This window comes from Diceros bicornis, chromosome 39 (assembly GCF_020826845.1).
Source record: "Diceros bicornis minor isolate mBicDic1 chromosome 39, mDicBic1.mat.cur, whole genome shotgun sequence".
In the NCBI taxonomy this organism is placed as follows: domain Eukaryota; kingdom Metazoa; phylum Chordata; class Mammalia; order Perissodactyla; family Rhinocerotidae; genus Diceros; species Diceros bicornis.
Window position 1 is genome coordinate 11079057 of NC_080778.1, and position 20982 is coordinate 11100038.

General features: G+C 47.5%; 1 protein-coding gene across 2 annotated transcripts in view; it reads right to left on the reverse strand.

The window, feature by feature from the left end:
* TMEM181 (transmembrane protein 181) overlaps positions 1-20730 on the reverse strand; it is a 78678-nt gene extending 57948 nt beyond the window's left edge. The window contains exon 1 of one of the 2 annotated variants that reach the window (XM_058534066.1): positions 20600-20730. In XM_058534066.1, coding sequence (XP_058390049.1) covers positions 20600-20730 — 131 coding nt within the window. The remainder of the gene's footprint in view (positions 1-20599) is intronic. The other variant, XM_058534070.1, reaches the window with a different exon arrangement.
* Positions 20731-20982: the final 252 nt, after the last annotated feature.

The following is a 20982-nucleotide window of genomic DNA, read 5'->3' on the forward strand; positions in this document are numbered from 1 at the left end:
GGGGGCCCACGGCGGGGGCGGGTGTTGGGGCGCGGGCGATGGGGGCGCAGGAGACCGGCGCGCAGCCGATCCCGGTGGGAGAAGGCCCTGCGGCGCGTCTACTTCCCCTGAGCCCAGCGTGCACAGAGGCCGGCCCTGAGCTGGGGCTAAGCCAAGAGTTCACAACAGAATGGATGGATGAATGCATGAATGAATGAATGAGGTGACTCTTACTCCTTGTCCCTAGCCAAGGGAACAGCACATTAATTCATTCACCCTCCTGCTTCCAGGGAGTCTTAACCAGGGCATAAGAATGGGCGTGGGAGTCTATGAATGCCCTGCAGTTTTCTGAAAGACAGGACGGGTGTCTGCATTTTTCTGGGGAGAGAATCTATAACTTTCCATATTCCCGAAGAGGTTTGTGACCCAAAGAGATTAAAAGCCGGGGAAACCTCTCGCACCCCTGAGTGATGACAGGAGACCCTTCCTGGCTTTTTCTGGTGGATTCTCCCACAAACGTTTTCAAGACTACAGCTATCATAGTGTGCAGATTTTCCATCCTGGCCCTCAGGGAGGATGCGGTTGTGGACCCCGCATCCCATATCCCACAGACCGGAAGATGTAACTGATGATGCCTCCTGGCTCTGCTAAGGCGCTGCTGCGACAGGAGCAAGTGTCAGGGGCCCATGGCTGTTGAAGTTGTTCCTACACAGTGTGAAAGAGATCAGCTGACCAAAAAGCACTCTCTCGATTTAGGATCTCGGCTCACAGGTCTACGTTTCTGTAATTAAGAACAGATGAGAGCCGTGGTTTGGATATCTCAGAGATTCTCTTTGGAGCATTGGTCCAGAGGTCCCCTGTCCCCACGTGGTTTAAAGTCCATCTGAATGAGGAAAATAAGAGACTCAAGCTTCCTTCCTAATGTATCCTCATTCATCACCAAGCCACAACAAGCCTGGTATTGACCAAGATGGATAAGATAACAGTTTCTGCCCTCAGCAAACTTACAGGCAAAGTAAGTTACCAAAACTAAGTGTGACAAGCACAGATCGCTACGGTGGCACTGAGGAAGGGCACCTAACTCACCTGGGGTGGGGGTGGGGGGTGTAGGAGAGAGAATGCGTGATGTTTGGGCTGATCCCCGGGGTAGGGGGAGGTTAGGAAGCTGGAGGGAAGAGGGGGTGCCTGGCAAAGCAACAGCCTGAATCCCGAGTAATTAGGACAAGAAATTCCATGAGCACTCTGAATCCTAAACCGCAGCTCCTAAAGGAATGATAACAAAAGATTATGTCTCCAATTCTTTTCAGAGACACTTGGAGGGAAAGGGCTCTTCATGACCACAAGTCCAGGGAACATAAGTGCCAGTGCCTGCAGGGACAGGCGGATGACAGGGACGCAGGTCGAGTGGGTGCTGTGAACTAGAGAGTGTGCATCGTCTAAATGAGCAGCTGTCACTCAACGCTTTGAAAGAGTCTGACTTCAAATAGGACTTTTCATGGGATACCTTCTGATTCTAAAATGTTGGAAACTAATTCAAAAAATATTTTGAACTCTGAGAGGACTAAATGAAACACATTTGCTGGCTGCATTTGCCCGGAGGCAGCCAGTTTTTACCTCCTATCTGAAGTGGCCTTATCTGCTGTATAAATCCCTTCTCCAGGGACTGTGCCAGCTGCCTGGCCTCTCCTGAGACACCCCATGGACCCCTTGCTGTTTTCATATGACTCCAGGTTTTAAAGAGTTGACATCTTTGAGGCCCAAACTGCCTCCTGGTAACTTCTCCCCTTTGGTCCTCCCTTGAGCTGCTGTCCAGTGTCACTTAAATCACTTTTTCTCATTTATTTGTTCTTCCAACATTAACTGAGTGCTCAGTATATGCTAAGCGCTCCTCTCAACTCTGGAAACACAACATGAATTCACGGACAAGTCCCTGTCCTCCTGGGACTGACCTTCCAGTGAAGGACACAGTCAGCAAACAAATAATAACCAAATAATGACATAGTTACACCTGTGACAGAAAAGGAAATGGAAGGTGCTGTGACCATGTATATGATGAAGAGAGAGGGACCCCACATATTCTGTGGTTCCGAGAATGCTTGTCTGATCTATCAACCATCCCTCACGTGAAATTCCTCCAGTTCACCTCCCAGCTCCCCTCCTCTGAGCATGCTTCTATTCGGCACGCTTCCTCTAATCTCAGAATGGAACACATTTCAGGCGAGGTCTGTATGAGCCCGAGAATGAGTTCATATTTTGGCAGCATCAGCCCATTATTCCACTCGCATGACACCTCCTCGGCTCTCTGCTCAGAGTCATGCCATCCAATAAGAATAACCAGCACTTACTGGGCATCTGCCAAGTCTAAGGCCTGAGCCAATGAACTCCCTAACAACTTGATGACTTATCAATGGTCACAATCCTCATTTTATAGATAGGAAACGGAGGCCTAAGGAGGTGAAGTGATTTTCTCAGGGACGACTGGTAAGAACTCAGGACGACCTGACGCAAGCCCTGGCTCTTCCATTGGGTGTCCCAAGCATTGATGAATGGGACAGGGACATGGTGACCAGCAGAGGCCGGGTGCAAATGGGCCACCAGCTATAGTCTCTCTAACCTCAAGGCACTCAGCCCACATTTATCAACTTTGTTCTTATTAAAAAGACTTCTAAATCAATCAACGTGATACATCACATCAACAAAACAAAGAATAAAAACCACATGATCGTCTCAATAGACGCAGAGAAGGCATTTGACAAGATACAACATCCATTTATGATAAAAACTCTCAATAAAATGGGAATAGAAGGAAAGTACCTCAACATAATAAAGGCCATATATGACAAACCCACAGCTAACATCATACTCAATGGGGAAAGACTGAAAGCCATTCCTCTGAGAACAGGAACGAGGCAGGGCTGCCCACTCTCACCACTCCTGTTCAACATAGTACTGGAGGTTTTGGCCAGAGCAATTAGGCAAGAAAAAGGAATAAAAGGAATCCAAATAGGTAACGAAGAAGTGAAACTCTCACTATTTGCAGATGACATGATTGTATATATAGAAAACCCTAAAGAATCTGTTGGAAAACTGTTAGAAACAATCAACAACTACAGCAAAGTTGCAGGGTACAAAATCAATCTACAAAAATCAGTTGCATTTCTATATGCTAATAATGAACTAACAGAAAGAGAGCTCAAAAAGATAATACCATTTACAATTGCATCAAAAAGAATAAAATACCTAGGAATAAATCTTACCAAGGAGGTGAAGGACCTATACAATGAGAACTACAAGACATTATTGAGGGAAATCCACGATGACATAAAGAAATGGAAAGATATCCCATGCACGTGGATTGGAAGAATAAACATAGTTAAAATGTCTATATTACCTAAAGCAATCTACAGATTCAATGCAATCCCAATCAGAATCCCAATGACATTCTTCACAGAAATAGAAAAAAGAATACTAAAATTTATATGGGGCAACAAAAGACCCCGAATAGCTAAAGAAATCCTAAAGAAAAAGAACAAAGCAGGAGGCATCACAATTCCTGACTTCAAAACATACTACAAAGCAATAGTAATCAAAACAGCATGGTACTGGTACAAAAACAGACACACAGATCAATGGAACAGAATTGAAAGCCCAGAAATAAAACCACACATATACGGACAGCTAATTTTCGACAAAGGTGCTAAGAACATGCAATGGAGAAAGGAAAGTCTCTTCAATAAATGGTGTTGGGAAAACTGGACAGCCACATGCAAAAGAATGAAAGTGGACCATGTGCTATCGCCATTCACAAAAATTAACTCAAAATGGATCAAAGACCTGAAGGTGAGACCTGAAACTATAAAACTCATAGAAGAAAATATAGGCAACACACTATTTGACATTGGTTTTAAAGGAATCTTTTCGGATGACATGCCTACCCAGACTAGGGAAACTGAAGAAAAAATAAACAAGTGGGACTTTATCAGATTAAAGAGCTTTTATAAGACAAATGAAACCAGAATCAAGATGAACAACCAACCAACCAGCTGGGAGAGAATATTTGCAAAACATACATCTGACAAGGGGTTGATCTCCATAATATATAAAGAACTCACACAATTGAACAACAAAAAAACAAACAACCCGATCAAAAAATGGGCAGAGGAAATGAACAGACACTTCTCCAAGGAAGATATACAGATGGCCAATAGGCACATGAAAAGATGCTCAACATCACTAATCATCAGGGAAATGCAAATCAAAACAACACTAAGATACCACCTCACGCCTGTTAGAATGGCTATAATCACCAAGACAAAAAACAACAAATGTTGGAGAGGATGTGGAGAAACAGGAACCCTCATACACAGCTGGTGGGAATGCAAATTGGTGCAGCCTCTATGGAAAACGGTATGGAGATTCCTCAAAGAATTAAAAATAGAGATGCCCTATGATCCAGCCATCCCACTACTGGGAATCTATCCAACGCACCTGAAATCAACAATCCAAAGAGGCTTATGCACCCCTATGTTCATTGCAGCATTATTCACCATAGCCAAGAAGTGGAAGCAACCTAAGTGTCCCTCGACTGACGATTGGATTAAGAAATTGTGGTATATATATACAATGGAATACTACTCAGCCATAAAAAAAGACAAAATCGTCCCATTTGCAACAACATGGATGGGCCTGGAGCATATTATGTTAAGTGAAATAAGCCAGAAAGAGAAAGACAAACACTGTATGATCTCACTCATATGTGGAATATAAACCAACACATGGACAGAGAAAACTGGACTGTGGTTACCAGGGCAGTGGGGGTGGGGGGTGGGCACAAGGGGTGAAGGGAGTCATATATGTGGTGATGGACAAACAAAAATGTACAACCCAAAATTTCACAATGTTAGAAACCATTAAAACATCAATAAAAAAAAAAAAAAAGACTTCTAACATCCTGATACTATGTCCACAGCATTCCCCAGTAATCCCATTTGATTGGAAATATGACCCGTGCGTGAGTGAGTGTGTGTGTATTGTTTCTAAAAGGATCAAGGTGTCAGGAATAAGGTTGGTCTGACATCACCTACTCTCAGAGAAACTCCTATTCATACCTAATGTTCATTTCATTTTCTAAGGGCCAACAAACCATCCTTTTAAATAATCTTCTAGAATAGGACCAACGTCAAGTCCACCAGTCTGTAGTTTGCTCACTCCCACTCACCACTATTTTTCAGTTGACAGCAACAACTCAAGAGGCTCGTCTGCAAGTGTTCTTGATACCCTAGGAAATCAGTGGTCTGTTCCAAGGGACTCAAACTCACTTCCTAATTTAACAACTGACATTTGTCTAGGGTTTTGTAGATATACTCTTGTGATCTCCAGTAGCTAACATTGAGTACTCATGCTCTAGTTGGGCACTGAGTTAAATAGGAATGAACCAGAAGCAGCTTCTTCCAGTTCTCTCTAACCCATGGCCTTAGTCGGCTCAGGCTGCCATACCAAATACCACCGACGGAGTAGCTTACACAACAGAAATCTATTTTCTCACAGTCCTAGAGGCTAGAAGTCCAAGACCAAAGCTCTAGCTGATTTGGTTTCTGGTGAGGGCTCTCTTCCTGGCTTGCAGACAGCCACCTTCTTGCTGTGTTCTCACATGGCCTTTCCTTGGTGGGTGCATGAGGGAAGAGAGAGGGAGAACATGAACTCTCTGGTGTCTCTTCTTATAAGGACACTAATCCTATCAGATCAGGGCCCCACCCTTATGACCTCATTTCTTACTCCAAATACAGCCACACTGGGGGTTAGGGCTTCAACGTATGAATTTGGGGAGGACACAAGCATTCTGTCCATAACAGCCCCAAATGGAAGATTTCTTTAAAAGGAAAATTGACCTATATATTCAATGCAGAGACTGTAGAAGAATTCAATACCAACAACTCTAATTGCCTATTCTTTGTTCCAAGGCAGGAAAATCTCACAGTCTGGACTTCCCCTTAAGCATGATTATAGTTGATGACAGCTGATATTAGCAATATCTCTTGGCCTGGGTTTTTTTTTTTTTTGCAAGGAGGACCAGCCCTGAGCTAACATCCAATGCCAATCCTCCTCTTTTTTGCTGAGGAAGACTGGCCCTGGGCTAACATCCGTGCCCATCCTCCTCCACTTTATATGGGATGCTGCCATATAAAGCCATGGCTTAACAAGCGGTGCGTTGGTGCACGCCCGAGATCCGAACCGGTGAACCCCGGGCCACAGCAGTGGAGTGTGCACACTTAACCGCTTGTGCCACAGGGCTGGCCCCGTTTGGCCTGGGTTTTGACAGTTCTTGGACACCCATCTTCAGCTGACTCATTCTCTCTCCAATAAGCAGAGCAGGAACTCAGGGACTTCCATCCGTGGCTCAGTTCTCTCAACATTCTGCCTTCCCTCCTCCAGTCATTTGAAGGAAGGCTCACACCTTTCTGGCCCATTTGTTGCATCAAACATGGCAGGTTATTTCTCATTGTCTTCTTTACTCCTAAGAACTGATCATTAGCAGCAAGGGTCTAACTCTTATTGGTTCAAATGCTTCATCTTGCTTACCAGTTTAGTAATACCAGGAACACAGACATTCAGCTCCATAATTATTGACAATATAAGGCTGTTGTTTTTGCTTCTTATCATTGTACTTGTTCCCATTATTTATGCTGCATAAGAAACTACTCTAACATGTAGTAGCTATTTTAGTTATCTATTGCTACATAACAAATTACCCCAGAACTTTGTGACTTGAAACAACAACGTTTATTATCTTGCAGTTTCTGTGGGTCGGGAATCCAGCCACAGTTAACTGGTGCTTTGGCTCAGGGTCTCTCACAGGCTGCAGTCAAGGTGTCAGCTGGGGCCGAAGTTATCTCAAGGCTCAACTGGGGTAAGATCTGCCTCCAAGCTCATGCATTTGGTTGTTGGCAGGATCCACTTCCTCATGGGCTGTTGGCCAGAGGCCACTCTCAGTTCCTTGCCACGTGGGGCTCTCCATAGGGCAGCTTACAACATGGTAGCATTGCTTCATTCGAGTGAGCAAGTGAGAAGAACCAGAGAGTGAGAGCAAGATAGAAGTCACAGTCTTTTATAACCAAGGTCACAAGCAACATCGTATCACTTTTGCTCTATTCTGTTCTTTAGAAGCAAGTCACAGGTCCATCCAACACTCATGGGGTGGGGATCATGCAAGGGTGTGAATACCAGGAGGTGGGCATTGTTGGGAGCCATTGATGGCACCTACTACAATGGCTTGAAACAACAGTTTATTATCTCTCATGGTTCTGTGTGTTGACTGAGCTCAGGTGGGCACTTCTTGCTGGAGTCTCCTTTGCCAATGCAGTGAGATGACATCTGGGGCTTCCGTCATCTGAAGGCTTGTCTGCGCTGGACATCCAGAACAATGTCTTCACTTGCATGTCTGGCTCCTGAGCTGTGATGGCTGGAAAGCTGGGGCTGGCCAGGCAGTCTTTCTCCACGTGGCTTCTCCACGTGGCTAGCTTGGGCTTCCTCATTGGTCTCAGGGAAGTCAGATTTCAAACATGGTAGCTGGTTTTCCTAGAACGGATGCTCTAAGACACCAAAGCAGAAGCTGCAGGGCTTCTTATGACCCAGCCCCAGGTGTCATTCACTGTCACTATCACCACATTCCGTTTGCAAAAAAAGCCAGAGCCAGCCCAGATCCAAAGGCGAGGGACAGGAAAAGAGCACGAATCCTGAGAGGAGTGGTTCCCTGGGTACCATCTTTGGAGACTAGCTACCGTAGTCTTGCTACATAATATTTGCTTCCTCTTTTTCCTTCATTCCCAAGGGGAAGATAACTAGGCACAGAACTTTCAGCATCACTGTCAGTTTACTACAGTTACTGTCAGTTTACTATGCTAAGGAGTTTACATGTATTATCTCAGTCTATCCTCTTAGCACCATTAAAACAAATGCCCTCTTTTTCCTTGGTACCTGTTGGTATTTGCAATAATGAAGCCCAGTGCATGGAAGCAGGAACACCCTGCTGGTGCCCATCCCTGGCTCTTGCACACACTCGCAGAGCACGGCCCTCACTCACGGGCTCCGGTGTTTCCACTCCCCAGGAATCAGTGTCCGGCATACCAAAACCCTTCACTTTCTCTGCCTTTGGTAGTGTAGGAGTTTTTAAGTATCAGTCCCAATTTATTAGACTGAAACATGTCTTTTGTTTTATTCCCGGTGTTTGAGCAGTGCCATTCCACCACCACCCTCTGTGATTCGCCATGCTGGCCTTTGTCCTCAGCTTTCCAGGGCCTGGCACCCAGGCTGCTTCAGAAGGACACCCAACACACGTGTGCTGAACGAAGGACAGCTGGCTTTGTTAGATGACTGTAACATACGGTGCGTTTTCCCCTAGTTTAGAGAATGGGGTACACATTCCCATGGCAGGAAAGGGAAGGAGGTGTCGGGGGCAGCGAGTGTATCATTTGGAGGTGGGAAGCTGGGTGTGCTCCTGCCTTCTGGCAAGGGCGATCAGCTGGTCCAGTTTTCCTGAGATTTTCCTGGATTTAGTACTGAAAGTCCTGCATCCCAGGACCCCTGAGTCCCAGGCAAACCAGGACAGTTGGTCACCTGACTTCTGGCCCCTAGTTTTTCTGAGTCACTGGGCAAAATTGTCTTGACATTTAAAGAATGTCTTAGCTTGGGTCCCTCAAAAACAGAATCTGAGGTGAAAGTTTCCATGTTAACTTTATGGGAAGTAGGAAGAATCTCTGGGAAACAAGAAGGCAAGAGAACAAAGTGAGGCAAGGACTCGGGAGAGTAAATTCCAGAAAGTGCACACTGCCCGCAGCTTCACGACCAACACAGCTGGTTGCTGGGTCTTGCAGGATAGCTCCAGAAAGACGGATGGAAACAACAGTGTCTGGAAACAATCTGCTGGCTCTGTGCTGCCATCTGTCTCCCACAGGTCAGAGTCTGACCTGCACATCCAGGTTATGGTCCCCGGCCCCTGCAAGCAGCCACTGGGGAGCTAGGGCCTGTGGGCGCCAGTCCAGTGGGTGTGGGGCAAACTAGCTGCCCTTGTCAGTCAGCACCAGGGCCTCCTTGGTCTGTGGGTGGAGGCAGCAGAGGCTGGGAACTATGTGAACCTTCACCAGGATGGCTCAGGTGGGGAAGCAAGGCCCGGGCCACAGAGGGGGTGGGGGTGGGTGGATATGGGCAGGGCCCAGTTGATCTGAGGGACTGTCAACTGGATCCACTACAAAGAGATGGAGAAGATTTGAAATCATTGTTGCAAAGACTGGGGAAATGAGCAGCCTGGGAAAACCTATTAAGGCCCCAGCTGAGGTCCATGATCTCGTATTCTGGTGACTCCCAATAATGCCTGCTTGGTGATGGTTTTCTCCTGCAAATGAGCAGCGTAAGCACAGAGAAGAGAATATTGGTATTGATCAAAGATTGGGAGCTCCCTGAAGCTGAGACAAAAGGTCACAGGAGCAACTTAGTTTAGGACAATGGGTCTCAAAATTTGCTGAAGTTAGAATCACTTGGGGAGCTTTAAAAAGTCCCAATGCCCAGGCTGAACCCCAACCAGTTAAATCAGAATCTTCAGTAGGGCTTAGGCATCAGTTATTTTTAAAGCTCCCTAAAGGATTCCAATGTGCAGCAAATTTGATAACCAGTGGTTTGGGACATTGGTAAGAGAGGTTAAAAAGACAGATCCGTGGAATCTAGACTGAATCGGTTACAGCTCCTTCCTGAGGTCTGCTTGCATTTTTGCCCTTTGGTTCTATAAATTATGTCTGTGTCTTTGTAATAAACTCCCTCTTTTAGGTTGAAATTAATACTTGCAACCAATAGTCTTAAATGCTGTCCTACTATTTCTCTATACAGTGACAATTAATGCCCCTAAGTGTCCCTGACATCGCTCTCAACAATGAGAACTACAGCAAAGTCATCATTCCTATTCCAACCTGAAGGAATGGTGTTTGATTTTGCATTTTGCCCCACAGGAAGCTAAGGATGGGCTGCTGTTAGAAGAATACCAGGTCTGGAGCTTCTAGATCATTCACCACTGGGCAGTAGGCATCCTTGCCCTTTCCAAATTAACTTTTAAGTAATCTTTGTTGGCCTGGATCCAAAACTGAGTGCTCTCTTCACCCAAGAGTATGGGGTTACATGTGAGAAATACTAGACAGATAAATGGGGGGACAGTGGTAATCATCTCCACATGGGAACATAACCCCATCTTCAAGTGCTCCCCAGGCTTGATGATTGGACACGAACGTGACTTGTTAGGCGTGCTGCCCCATGAACAAATACAGCAGAAGGGCAATTTCCCAGCCATGTGGGTATATTAAAAAGAACTGAAAGAGCACAGCTGTCCCCGGGTGATGACATTTTGTCCAGGTTCAGTTTGGTTCCCTCATTCCCTGGGAGACAGAGCAGGCAGGACAGAGCCCCCACCCGCCCAAACACACACAATGCCGTGTGCAGCGCACGCGGGGACATGGCTTACCACAGGGCCTGCCTGTCACCTTCAGAGCTCTGCTTCGGCAGGGGACCAGCCCTCCACCCAAGCCACTTCCTACATAACAAACCAAGCTGCTCAAATTAGGTCCCCAGTTTGCCATAAATTGCCAAGTTAGGGTAAATGCCGAAGTGGCCAGTTCTGGGCACACGACAGGGCTGTCCAGTAATGGGGGGGGGGTTCACTGGGTGAAAGAAATCCTTTGCTTCAGCTTTCAGCATACAGAACAAGGGGCTTTATCCTGATTTCTTAGATGTGCCCCAAGCTGCACAATGCAAGGAAATATGGGGCAGGGGAGGAAGAGGGATGTGGCAGGAATACTGGGAGACAGAGAAGATGGATGGCCATGTACAAGGCAAGGAACATCTGAGTCCACCAGCAGCTAGGAGAGAGGCCTGGAACAGATCCTTCCCTCACAGCCTCAGAAGAAACTAACCTGCCGACACCTTGATCTCAGAATTCTGGCTTCCAGAACTGAGACAATAAATGTCTGTTGTTGAAGTCCCCCAGTTTGTGGCACTATGTTGTGGTGGAACTCGAGGAAACTCATCCAGAGCCCCAGCTTGCACATTTCAGGGATGAGGCATGCTTCAAGCTTTGGACATCCTGCCCCAGCTTGGACGCCTGTTCTCATCCAGCAGATGATGCTCTTTCCGCTGCAGGAGCTGAGTCATTGCTGCAGCCCAATGATGACCGGGGCCCTGGAGAACAGACGGGGTGCTTACACATGCTCTGCTCTCCAGGAAATGAATATCTTTATCTTTTCCTCTTGATCCAGAGCAAGATATAGCTTTAAAGAAAAAAGAACAAAACAACTCTGCTGTATGGGCCATAGCTGTGCTTACATTAAGGGGCACATAAAAAGAATTAAGCCCAGGTGATCCACCAGGAAGAGCTCTGATAAGCGTATAGCAGCTCTGTTGTTTGAATTCCAGATAGAATACAGATACCAGAGGCCAGCAAAAGGCATTTTGGACGTCCTGTAAGCAAAGAGTTGTGCAACCTGGAAACACCAAATGATGAATGAAACAAAGCACGGTGAAATGGGTCTGGTAGGTGTTTTGCATCCAAGGAGGCTACTTCTCCCCTGGGGAGGTGAGTTTCAAGCCTGGGCCTAATTACACCTTCATCATGCCTCAGTGATGAGCACAGAGTAGACAGCTGTTCAGCTAAGAAAGTGACATGGTGCATAGATGCACACAGGCCAGCGATAAAGTTTCACACCACCCAGCAAGCTGCCGCTCTCTCAGGCCTCTTGGGATTGTACTCAAAGCACCTGATGGAAACCTGTACTCTGTAGAAAGGAATCATTTGTCCAATATTTTAAAAATGGGGCTTAGCTCTGCAGCTAAGAAGGTACCTCTCTTTGTTTGGAAATCCATAACCAAGGTGCAGAGCACCAGAGTGAGAAGAACAAAATGGGGGTACTATGACAGTGGGAGGACATCACCCAAGGCTGGCCAAGGAGAGACTGGGGTTGGTGCTGCTGGGTCACCGATTCTCACTCCAGGACACAGCCCCAGGGCCTTCATGCATCAGGTATCAGCCAGAATCCTGGTGATGCTTAATAGCAAAGCATCCAATGCAATGTTTACCAGACCGATGGCCAATCCCACCTCTTAGTTTTGATTTTTTCATTAGCGTTTCCCTGTTTCCTGAATTGGAGCATCTCCTTATACGCCTTTAGGGTTTCCTAATCTGTAAACTTTCTGTTCTGATGTTTTGCCCATTTTGGGGTATTTTGCCATGTTGTGGTGGTGATGGTGCAGGATTTCTTTATATATTCTAAATAGAAATTCCTTATAAAGTATAGACATTGAAAATCCCCTCTACCTTGCGTATTCTCAGATCCCACGATCCCCCCAAAATAAATCAGACTCATACCCAAAGAATGCAGGGCAGACGTTTATTTTGTATAAACCATAGATCCCCTCTTTAGTGTCACTCATAACTCAATGTGTAGTCCTTGCCCTGTATCAAGAAATCTCCCTAAAACCCCTTCTTTAGACCCTCCGTAGTCACCAGGCCATCCCCTGGAATATGGCTGTGGCAGCCCAATGCCAGAGAAAGAGAAACAAAGTCCAAGTCTTTTGTTTTTTTATGGTGAGGAAGATTCGCCCTGAGCTAACATCCGTTTCCACTCTTCCTCTTTTTTCTTGGCTTGAGGAAGATTAGCCTTGAGCTAACATCTGTGCCAATCTTCCTCTATTTTGTATGTGGGAAGCCACCATAGCATGGCTGTTGAGTGGAGTAGGTCCACGCCTGGGATTCAAACCCCCGAACCCCGGGCTGCTGACGTGGAGCACACAGAACTTTAACCACCCAACCTCAGGGCTGGCCCCAACAAAGCTCAAGTCTTAACTGCAGAAATTGAAACATTGAAAACTGGAAGGCATACACAGACCCTCACCAGTGATGGCTCGCAGGCAGAGGCAGGGGAAGGTGACTCAGTCTGTTGGCAACCGACACACACCTCCATTCCCAACCAGGGTGCTCATCCCAGAGAAGCAGAACATTCATGTCCTTCCAGGGCCAGGCAAGGATGTCAGAAGACTCCCCCCAGCTGCAGATCTTCCTCCTGACTCGCTGTGAAATTCTGAGAGCAGGCACCACACAGTCTTACCCTCATAGTGACCAATCCAATAGAGAGGTTAAAAGATTTGGCCCAGGACTTCAATTTTGAATCTCACCAGAGTATTCTATTTTCTGGACCATATAGATTGAGAAACGCCCCCAAATGTCCCTGAATCTGAGCTGACATCAAGACACAATCCCGAGGCCAAAAGAACAGGAATTCTCAGAAGTTGTAGAAAGACAAGGAGCAGGTCCTGATGCCCCAACTGGGTGTTCCAGGGGTGACAAAGATCTGACTCCATCTCCGGCCTCTGGGAGCCTATACTCACCTTCTCCTTTGGACCTGGAAGGCCACCAGACAGGTCACGAGAGCTGCTAGTGTCTGGTTCATATGATACAACTTTTCTCAATGCACACACCAATACTGCATGGAGGAAAGAAAGGGTCATTCTGCAGGAGGTGTAACCCCCACGATAGGTGGTTTGAAACACTAAACAGCAGTATCCCCAAGGACTGCTGCGGGGGACGTTTACTAGTGTCCATCATGGCGCTGTGACTTTGGGAAAATGTAGGGTTCGTGTTAAGTTCAAACAATAAACAGGAAGAGGCTTTGAAACCGTGTAGAGGACAAGGAGCTAAGAGGAGAACCAGAGAGAAGGGCATCACTGGAGCCCCGGGAGGGACAAAAGAGCTCCAAGAGAGAGTCCCAGCTCCAGGGCCAAATCCTTCAGGACCACTCAGTGCGGGGGCCTGGAAGGGGCCACTGGATTTGATGCTTAGAGGTCGCCAGTGACCTGGGCAAGAGCAGCTCCAGGACGTGCGCAGCAAGTTCGAGGGTTCTGAGGCTGATCAAAGACAAGACAGGACCATGAGGTGGCAGTGTTGCACAACAAGCTTTTGCATACGGGGGGTGGGGGTTCCTAGAGCAGGAGGACCCTTTAGACACAGTGGTCAGCGCCACCACCCAGAAGGGGAAGAGGACAAGGGAAGTCCGGGGGGAGAGGGGAACAGGAGAAGGGGCTTACGTGTCCAGGTGATGTCGCTCAGCAGCAGCGTGGGCAGTCTCTGGGGCAGAGAGCTCCCAAGGGCAGCAGCAGTTGGGGTCTTTTATAGCCACAGGGTTTGTCTTACCTAAGGCTAGCAGAGGGTGGATGCAGTTTCATGGGTATGCAAAGCAGGCTGAAATTATTTGGGCTATATTTAAAGCAACTGGATGCGTAAGAATTTGAGTTTGGCGCCAGTGGGCTTTGAGCTAATGGTCCTCGCCTCCTGTGAAGAAGTAAACAACCTACCTGGAAGCCAAAATGCAGAGACCACCTTTAACTCATTTATATGACAACACGGTCGGGGCAGAAGCCAGACCAACATATATTGAAGACGATGATGTGGTTGCTCCCAAAGGAGGCTGGGCTGGGGGAAGTTTCTTTGGACAAAGAGTTGTAAGTGGATGGGAAGGAGTCAGAGTCAAGGAAAAGACTGAGACATGAGAACGAAAGGGGATAGTTGATGGAGGAAAATTCCAGAGCGCGGGAGAGGTGAGCAGTCAGGAGTCAGGGAGAGGGGGGCTGCCCTGGGGGGATTGTATGAGGACATGGATCCATCTGGGGTAACTGACCTGTCCTGGCATCCACCACTGGCCCCTCACACATGTGTTTGCTCAGGCCCTTGGTCCATGGCCCATCTGGGGCCTGTATCTTGTCCCAAATAGAAAACCAGCCTCCCCCACTGAGCCAGATTTGTACCTAAATCTACATTCTCAAGCATTTAAGCTTCATGAAATTATTTTTCTACCTTTGAAATGATAAAAGAGAGAGAAGCTGGTTCTAAAATCACAGTCTCATCAGGGATACTCATTGTTTCCTCCCACCAAAAAAGAAACAAAAGACAGACAGAGATGTTAGTACTCGATACAGTCATGTGTGCCGCATAATGACGGTTTGATTAATGACGGAGCACATACTTGATGGTGGTCGCATAAGATTAGTACCATAGAGCCTAGGTGTGTAGTAGGCTATACCATCTAGGTTTGTGGAAGTACACTCTATGATGTTTGCACAACAACGAAATCACCTAACAACACATTTCTCAGAACGTATCCTCGTCATTAAGAAACATACGACTGTAGTTACAGCAATTTGTCTCCAATAACTTGAAAACAAGGAGAAAAGTTAGCCCTCTGAAACATTAACATTAAAATTAGTATAGATGGGTCAGGCTAGAGACATGCAGGTTTGCCTTAGATAGAAAACATGTTTCTCAGACCTTTAAACCTGACCATAACCTGACCAGATGTATTAATCCAAAAAGGGAGCTTGGTTAGCCTAGAAGTGCAGAAAAGGGAGAACCAGCCAAGGTGACTGTTGACAGCTGTCACTCAGCTTTGTGTGGTGCGGAGGAAGCCTCGACAAATGATTTCCAATATTGTCCCAATGGTAAGTCCGTCCCATTGAGGAGATGGATGCACCAGGATCTCTCAGCCTGATGCTCTTATACATTCTGCTAGCCCCTCATGAGTTCTCCATCCTGGCTGAGAATCAGCCCAGGCCAATTAAATCATCATCCTTGAGGGTGGGGCCTGGGCATCTGTATTTTTAAAAGCTCCCCCAGGTAATTCCGATGTGTGGCCAGCATTGAGAATCCCTGATCTAATTCCCCTGGCTCTGCTGCCAGGCCCACCATTATCTGTGTTCTCATGGGTCTGCATCGGCCAATTAAATAAACTAGAATTCTGACTCTGTACATTAGTCCAGAGCTTGGTAAATGTGGAGACTTCACTGAACACGTTCTTCTCTCAATGTGCTGGCTAAAATAAGCCAGGAAGACTGGGGGCCAGCCCCCGGGGCCCTGATGAATTCACCGAGGTGATAAAATGTTACTTCTGGAAGCCTCTTGGGTGAGGACACCCCTGGACATCACTTCACTGTCCATGAAAACTCAAGCCCAACTTGATTGCTTCTATATTTTACAGAGGTCAAGTAATAACACGAGCAACAAAGTATGGATCAGCAAAATGGCCAACCACACATTCTCCACGAGCTGAGCTCTAAAGGAACATATCTATTGTCCGTCACATTTCTTTAGCTGTTTACCGTTGATGCCATGGACATAGTTAATTGCCCACCGGGCATCCATTCTCCACATCTTCTTCCTAACAGAACTCCAATTTGGTTCGGCTATTTACCCCTCCTCCCTTGAAGACCTATGCCTTAGGGGACATTGGCTCCACCCTCAGCTCCTGGGGCGCTCTGATTTGCCCAAATCTGATTCCATCCTCTTGCCAGTCTGCGCTCAAAAAAGGGCAAGGGCCCGGATCTCATCAATGAGACACAGGAGTTGGTTTTCTTTTCAGCTTTCTATTGAAGCATAATACACCCACAGAGAAGTGCCCACATTGTGGGCACAGTTTGATAAATGTTCACAAACTGAATATACCTGCGTAACCAGCACCCAGATCAAGAAGCAAAATATTACCAGTACCCAGAAAACCCTCTTCTCCTCCCTTCCAGTCACTGTCCTCTCAAGGGTAACCATATCCTGACTTCTAACAATGTAGAGGCATCTTGTCTGTTTTAGACTTTTCTATATAAGTGGAATCAAAGAGGATGGACTCCTTGTGTCTGGCTTCTTTTGTTCACATTATGTGTGTGTGAGACTCATCTTTCCTGTTGTGTGTAATTTACTTTTATTGTTGTACAATATTCCATTATGGAATAAGCCAAATTTATCCATTCTACTGCTGATGAGTATTTGTATTTGGCTGGTTTCCAGTTTAGGAGTATTACAAATTGTGCTGCTATGAACACAATTTAGTCCCTGTCTTTTGATGGACATATGTCTACATTTCTATAGGGTGTATACCGAAGAAGAATTGCTGGGCCACAGAAAATGTGTATGTTCACCTCTAGTAGATACTGCCAAACAGCTTTGCACAGGGATTGCACCAATTTACCCTCCCATCTGCAGTGGATGAAAGTTCCATGTCCTTGTCAACACATGTCTCTCTTCTTCATGGTTACCATTTTGTTCGGGGTATAGAGGAGATTCGAGGAGTTTTGCTGTGGACTTCAAGTTATTCCTTTTCCTTTAGAGAGAGCTATATAAAGGCAGCCAGTTCTCCCCATGAATGCAAATGAGAAGCAATAGCCCAAATGATTATTAGCAGCCAAGCGCCACCCAGTTAAAGAGAAAGAACTTGATGACATCATTAAGCTTCTGGATCAACAACTCAATCCATTACCTTATTGTTTAGGCTGGTTGCTTTGGTTTTTCTGTATCTGTATTGGAAAGCGTCTTTGTTATCTTCATACAGCACGTGAGCCTTGCAACAACCTCGCCTCATTTTTCTGATGTGGAAACTGATTACCATAAAATTTGATGATTTCTCCAAGGCAAGGCAGTTAGCAAAGCGTAGAGATGGGACTAGAACCCAGGATTTCAGATGCCCAGCCTACTGCTTTTCCATCCACCCCATGCTGGCTCCCCCTTTCCTAGAAGGCAGCATGACTGTCATCTCTCATTTTGTGACAATGACTGTGAGTCCTTTGATCACATAGCTGCCATTTTTCCTTGATGCCAAATTACGTAGCTAATATGCAAATAGCCATGCCAGCTAACGAAAGGGCCAACCATCTTCGGAAAATGCAGCATTAACAGCTGTCTCCTTGCTGGGCCTGTTATAAGGAAACTGTTAGCCACATGAGGTGAGTCCCCAGTCCTCCAGGGAAAAAGGATTGGTGTCTTTTAGTCATAAATCGCTAATGAGGAAACGAAGATGGTGAGAAGAGTAGCAGCAAAAATTATAGTAGCAAGTTTATCTCCCAGCTAGACAGATGCAGGAGCTGTAACTATCAGCTTTCTGACTTAGAAATCCAAGAGTATTTCACTCTTGGGTTTTGTAAAGGTATAATTTTGTAAAGGTACAACTCATTGATATAGAAATTCAGTGGAGCAGTAGAAGATAGTTCAGTGACCTAAAACATCTCCTCACCAGAAAATAGTCTTTGTGATTCAGCCTAAGTGCTCTGCCAACACACAATATTGTAAAGCATTCTGCGGTCAACTTGTTCTCATGGCAGAGGGCTAGAATTCATCACCGTCCCCTTCCAACCATGGTGAATTTGTCTTCAGGATCTAACTCAACTAATGAAGTTGCTCCTGCAGCAAAGATTCAAATGCTTACTGTGGACAGGCAGCCAAACTGCTCATGTCACTTCCCCCACTTAAAACCCTCCAATGGCTTCACGTTGGAATTCTAATGAAATCTATATTCCTTTTTTTTGTATGTGAGGAAGATCAGCCCTGAGCTAACATCTGCCAATCCTCCTCTTTTTTTTTTTTTTTTTTTTGCTGAGGAAGACTCGCCCTGGGCTAATATCTGTGCCCATCTTCCTCCACTTTATATGGGACATCGCCACAGCATGGCTTGACAAGAGGTGCGTCACTGCATGCCCGGGATCCAAACCGGCGAAACCCGGGCTGCCACAGCAGAGCACGCGCGCTTAACCGCTTGCACCACCAGGCCGGTCCCCTGAAATCCATATTCCTCAGTGTGGCCTTCAAGGCCCTATATAACTTCACCCTATCTCTGACCACTCTGCTCCAGACATGCTGGTCTTGTGTCTGTTCCTTGAACATACTATGTTTTTATGGCCTCTAGGACTTTGCGCTTGTCCTTCCTCTTCTGGAACTTTCCTCCCCAGCTCATTGTCTAGTGAACGAGACATTCTTTAGTTCTCAGTCAAATGTCACCTTTTGAGGCTTCCCTGACCACCACCTCTGTGGTCAGGGAAGTAGCACCCCCGTGACTCTTTATCATGTCACTTGGTTTATTATTGTCCTACACTCACTGCACTATGCAACCACTTCTTTATTACCTACAAGCACCATGACAGCAGGGGGTCTGTCTGTCTTGCTCATCGCTGGATCCTCAACACCTAGAACAGCAGCAGGAACATAGCAGATGCTCAATTAACTATCAGTTGAATAAATGAATGAGTAAAGGATGATCCAATTGTTGATTGCCCAGCGATGTGGCTTTGTTCTCTTCTCTGCTACCTGAATTAAGACCATTTCACTATTCACTAGCTCTTTTGCCAAAGAAACGTCCCCAAGAAAATAAAATATAGAGGGGAAAAAAAAAGAAAACAGAGCGGGGGAAATTAGTGGGAAATGAGATCTATAAACGTAATTGGAACAAATAAAATAAGACTTGAAACTATCTGTGGGTTTGCTTTTTACCATACTGTCAAGTGGCTGCATTAGACAGAGTGTGAGGCTCATCCAAAACCAACATCATATGATCTTGGGATTACTTTTTTTTTTTTTAATGGGCTTTTCAACTCAGTAATTGTGACCAACATATTGTTCAGCAATACACTGCTGATTAGCCCCTGAGAAGCCACCGGGCTTTTGAAAAGAACTGATGATAAATGCAATACATGTTCTTCTGAGCATGTATATAAGACTATTAGCACAGGTGGGTTACACAAAAATGACTACCACCCCTTCAAAGATAGCCACGCAATACACCTGCCATCCTTAAGCACAGAGTGGGTAAATCATTATCAGAGTCCTTGACTTTCAGAAACCTTCTGGTCCAAGGTTCCCATTTTACAGATGAGGAAGCCTGAAGTGCAGAGTGAGCAGGTAACTTTCTCAGAGTCACAGAGCTGGTTAGTAACAAAATCAATCCAGGCTCCAGTCTCCAGCCACCGATAGGGCCCTTTCATTACATCACAACACGCCAGGTAAGTCCAGCCATTGGCAAGGGACATACTTTCCCATTAGAACAGCAAAGCACAGGGAGGAAGCGGCGGATGCCCAGAGGCAGGGCTCTGCAGGTCCCCACGGCTCTCACCTTGGCCACAGGAGAGGGAGACAGAGGTGAACACAGACAAGCCCAAACCAACAGCTCCTTGGGGATGCTGATACATGGCTTCGCACAGCATCTTCCCGGAGGTGCCGCTCAGCCCTGAGGCCGTCTGCCCCAACCCTCAGCAGCATCCCAGACTCAGAGATTTCCACCGAAGCCCAGGGGCCTGAGGACCTCAGAGGAGAGGCCAAGGCCCTCCCTACCGGCGCTGGGGGGGAGTGATCGTCTCCCCAAACCAGGACTCAGCCAGGCCTGAGCCAAGCCTGTTGGAGCGGTAGGCATACGGAGGAGGGGGGCGGGGAGAATGACAGAAAGAGAAGGGAGAGAGGGAGGAGCAAAGCAGGGACAGTGCCCGTGGGTCCCTTGCTCGAGTTTGAGAATCTCGGCTCAGGTTTCTAGGGAACGGAAAACGGCTCTTCACCCCGGCTCCCGCATCTGCCCTTGATCCCCGGGATGCGAGCGCCGCAGCCAGAACCCGCGGATCCGCTCCCCCTCCCCACCCTCCCCGCCCCTCCCGGGGCTCCGCGCTCGCCAGGAGCAGGGGGCGGCCGAGGGGCGGGAGCCCGCCAGGCCGGGGAGCGCAGCCCGGGTCCGGGACGAGGGCGGCGGGGGCAGCCCGAAGCCGGGTCTGCGCCCCCCCCGCGCGGCCCGCGCGGCCCTACCGGTAGTAGCGGTCATCCTTGAAAGGCGTGAGGTCCTCCCTCAGCTCCCGGTACGCCTCCTGCAGCCGCTTGCACAGGTGCTTGAGCTCGCTGCAGAGCGGGGGCTCGAAGGCAGGGTACTCGGCGTCCATGCCCGCGCCCGCCCGCCCTCCGGAGCCGAGCCCGCGTCCCCTCCTCCCGCCGCTCCGCCCTTTGTGCTGCTGCCTTCGCCGCGCTCTCCTCCCAGCTCCGGATCGGGGGCTGCCGGCGCGCGGGGCGGGACCGCGGAGGAGGAGGAGCGGGCGGCTGGGAGCTGGGGAGGGGCGCGGAGGGAGGCGGGGCCGGCGGGCGCGCTCAGGGCGCCGCCGTGGCGACGCGGGGACGCGGGGAGCCGGCCCGGGAGT